The sequence below is a fragment of the Cricetulus griseus genome, chromosome 7 (genome assembly GCF_003668045.3).
Source record: "Cricetulus griseus strain 17A/GY chromosome 7, alternate assembly CriGri-PICRH-1.0, whole genome shotgun sequence".
NCBI classification, from domain to species: domain Eukaryota; kingdom Metazoa; phylum Chordata; class Mammalia; order Rodentia; family Cricetidae; genus Cricetulus; species Cricetulus griseus.
Window position 1 is genome coordinate 63,820,218 of NC_048600.1, and position 4,299 is coordinate 63,824,516.

The 4,299-nt window shown below is 42.0% G+C and overlaps 1 protein-coding gene across 1 annotated transcript; it reads left to right on the top strand.

Annotated features, from left to right (window-relative positions):
• Window positions 1-2,774: 2,774 nt before the first annotated feature.
• LOC100765053 (olfactory receptor 10) lies at window positions 2,775-3,710 on the top strand. The gene has a single exon (XM_027426234.2). It carries the CDS (start codon window positions 2,775-2,777, stop codon window positions 3,708-3,710), a length of 936 nt encoding a protein of 311 aa, XP_027282035.1.
• The last annotated feature ends 589 nt before the right edge of the window (window positions 3,711-4,299 follow it).

Genomic DNA, 4,299 nt, shown 5'->3' on the forward strand with positions numbered 1-4,299 from the left:
AGCTATCAGTCTGGGAACCAAGAGTTTTCCCTTGTTCAGGTCAGCTGTTTCTGTGGGTTTCACCAGCCTGGTATGGACCCCTTTGCTCATCAGTCCTCCTTCTCTGTAACTGGATTTCAGTTCAGTTCAAGGTTTAGCTGTGGGTGTCTGCTTCTACTTCCACCAGCTGCTGGATGAAGGCTATACGATGTCATATGAATTAGGCATCAGTCTCATTATCAGGAGAGGGCATTTCAGGTAGCCTCTCCTCTGTTGCTTAGATTGTTAGTTGATGTCATCTTTGTAGCTCTCCAGACATTTCCCTAGTTCCTGATTTCTCTTTGAACTTATAATGTCTCCTTCTATTATACTATCTCTTATCTTGCTCTCATTTGTTCTTCCCCCAACTCAACCTCCCTGTCTCATCATGTCTTCCTCACCCCTCCTCTTCTCCCCTTCTCATTCTCCTAGTTCCCTTCTCCCCTCCCCCATGCTCCCAATTTGCTCAGGAGATCTTGTCCCTTTCCCCTTCTCCAGGGGACCATGTATGTCTCTCTTAGGGTCCTTCTTGTTTACCAGCCTCTCCGGCAGCCTGGGCTGCAGGCTGGCAATCCTTTACTCTATTTCTAAAATCCACATATGAGTGAGTACATACCATGCCTGTCTTTTTGTGACTGGGTTACCTCACTCAGAATGGTTTCTTCTAGTTCAATCCATTTGTCTTCAAATTTCAAGATTCCATTGCTTCCCCCCCTCCCCGCCCCGATGATTAGTACTCCATTGTGTAAATGTACTACATTTTCTCTATCCATTCTCAGTTGAGGGGTATCTAGGTTGTTTCCAGGTTCTGGCTATTACAAATAATGCTGCTATGAACACAGTTGAACAGATGTCCTTGTTGTAGGAATGTGCTTCTTTTGGGTATATGCCTAAGAGTGGAATTGCTTGATCTTGTGGTAGACTGATTCCCATTTTCCTGAGGAATGCCATACAGGTTTCCAAAGTGGCTGTACAAGTTGGCACTCCCATCAGCAGTGGAGGAGTGTTCCCCTTTCTCCACATCCTCTCCAGCATAAACTGTCATTGGTGTTTTTGATTTTAGCCATTCTGACAGGTGTAAGATGGTATCTCAGAGTTGTTTTGATTTTAAAAGCGCTTGTTAAGAGCTACTTTTCCAGAGGACCTGGATTCAATTCCCAACACCCACAGTCATCTGCAATTCTGATTCTAGGGGATTCAGTGCCCTCTTCTGAACTCTGTGGGCATCAGGCATACACAGCATACATAAAGAAATGCGTGCATGGGTATACACACAGAATTAAAAATGAAAAGTATCATTCATTTCTATATACCATGATATAAAATCATTGTAGAAGTATACAATAGTAGTGAATAAAAGCCCTGTGTTATTAAGCAAGGAACAGTGCACATTTGTGTACATCAGATGTGATGCTAGGGTTAAAATGCATTAATTAATTAATTAATTAATTAATCTATCCAATTAATCAGTCAATAATATTGTTTGTTATTTTCCAGCCACTGCAGTATGAGTTGGAATGCAATGCTCAGTGAATTATGCAACCTAATTTGCATGAGTTAATTGCTAATTATGAAGGCAAAACAGTATTAACAGTGAGGACAAATTTTTGTAATATACATGATACATTATTTCATGTAACCACAACCCAAATTGCTTGAAGCAAGCTATTTTCTTTATTTTACAGGTGACTAAATTGAGACTAACAGAAGCGCATATTTCAGAGCAGAAGGCACTGCTGATCCATGCTAGAATTGATATGTGGGGCCATGATACAGACCTAAAGGCATTGAATTCAGCATTGACCCACTGATGACAATATTCCAGCTTGCCTATCACACCTCCACCATTTATTGGTCTGTTAGCAGTTAATCTGCAGGCTTAGAGGAAATTGATTTTCATGAGCTCTAAAAAGGTAAAAGCATATGTTGCACTGAGGAAAGTTTATTCAATAGCCATGGTGTATCTTGAATGGAAGTAGCATTCATTTGGCACCCTCAGTGCCTTAGAGTCGGGGGGCAATGTTTATTCATTATTTATTATTTCTGTGATAAACACTAATACTTATTTTTATATTTGGCCTGTTCTCTACCACAGAGGAGCTCCTAGTGGGACAAAGATGTGTGGCATGAATGTTTAAAGGGGGCTTGGATAGAGAGGAGCAAACAGCTTCTTCTGTGCAATTGAATTATGGGCATTTTTAGTTGAAGAAGCAGGGTCAAGGGGGGGACCACCCCTCCTACTCAATACACATTTCTTTGTGTTCCCCCCCAAAGAAATGAATACTTCTCAGTCTTCTGTGGCAGATGGCAGATACTGTGAGTGGGGCTTCTGTCCATGGTGCAGAAGGAGGCAGATGAGGACCCAGAGGTCAAAACTGTGATTGCCACCTGAACCTGGATTCAAATCTGAAATGAGTAAATAGAGAAAAAGAAGGAACCAAAGATAACAACATAGGTCACTTATGGTATATACGTAGACCTCAGATTTTCAAAGCACTTTACATTTGAATAAGAAGGATTGGATCCATAAGTCTGAAGCGCCAGGCTAAAGTATTGGAACAAAGATGACATCTTTCCTAATCCAAAGGGTTCAGTTTATAGAAAAGAAAAGTAGGAATAAAAGACTGGATAAAATAGAGTTGAACAGTAAAACAAATGATTTAGGATTACTTGAAGAATGCTGTGAACAATGTCTTAATACATTTTTTTCAACAGATGCACTGAATTGGCTTCTGCTACCGTGTAGGTTAAAGGCTATGGGAAGCTTCAATGCCAGTTTGGGCAAAGGCTTCATTTTGGTGGGCTTCTCAGACTGGCCTCAATTAGAACTCATTCTTTTTATCTACATTTTGATTTTCTACTCCTTAACTCTCTTTGGCAACACCACCATCATTGCTCTGTCACAAGTGGACCTCCGATTGCACACGCCTATGTACTTTTTTCTCTCCCACCTCTCCTTCCTGGACCTCTGCTACACCACTAGCACCGTGCCCCAGCTCCTGATCAATATTGAGGGACATGACCACACCATCACGTATGGAAGGTGTGTGGCCCAGCTCTTCAGTGTGCTTGCCCTGGGCTCCATAGAAAGTATGCTTCTAGTGGTGATGGCCTTTGACCGCTATGCTGCTGTGTGTCGTCCACTCCTCTACACAACAATTATGCATCCACTTCTGTGCCAGGCATTGGCTATCTCATCATGGGTAGCAGGCCTTGTGAACTCTCTGATTCAGACAAGCCTCATGATGGCCATGCCTCTCTGTGGCTATCGATTGAATCATTTCTTCTGTGAGATGCCTGTGTTCCTCAAGTTGGCTTGTAAGGACACAGCTGGAACAGAGGCCAAGATGTTTGTGGCCAGGGCCATAATCTTGGTTTTCCCTGCGACACTGATTCTAGGATCCTATGCACACATTGCCAGGGCTGTATTGAAGGTCAAGTCAACATCTGGCCGCAGAAAAGCTTTTGGGACTTGTGGATCACATCTCCTGGTTGTTTCTATGTTTTATGGCTCAACCATCTACACATACTTGCAACCAAATGACAGTTATTCTGAAAATGAGGGAAAGTTTGTTGCCCTTTTTTATACCATAGTCACACCCATGCTCAACCCTCTAATTTATACCCTGAGGAACAAGGATGTGAAGGGGGCTCTGTGGAAGGTTCTAGGGAGAGGCATAGAATCAAGGTAGTAAAAACTGTTTTCTTTCTGTGATGGTTCCAGGATAATTGAGCCCATTGGTCTCTAGGAAACAATTCTTATGAGCCGTGGAGAAGCTGTGGAAAATTTCATTGAAAAAGAGGGAGGTGAAAGAAGGTAACATGAGGTTAAAAAGTGATCAAAATTCAGCATATGCATTTATGAAGTTGTCAAAAATAATAAATACATCCTGAGTAGGCACCAGGACTTGGCTGCCTTCCTTGTGAGAAGTTGGAAGTGAGGAGCTCCTGTGGTGTTTCTTAGGTCACTCTCTGGTCATTGCTCAGCAGTGTAAGTGTTGTTGGTATCACAGTCTTCCAGAACAAAACCCAAGAACACAAGGATGAGAAGAACACACTGTGAGCATTTATGGAGAGTCCGGTTGAGAGTGAGAGAATTAATTCTGAATGACTCTGCAAAGTCAGATCCTACCATGTTGGCAGTGTGATCCAAGATAGAGGACACGAGTTTACTGTTTTTTGTTTGTTTCTCATTTTTAGTGATCCTGTCAAATTCCTACTGTGTTAGAGTCCATTTTAAAGGTTTCTTGCAGTGTTTACTATTCTATGGTATTTGGAGAA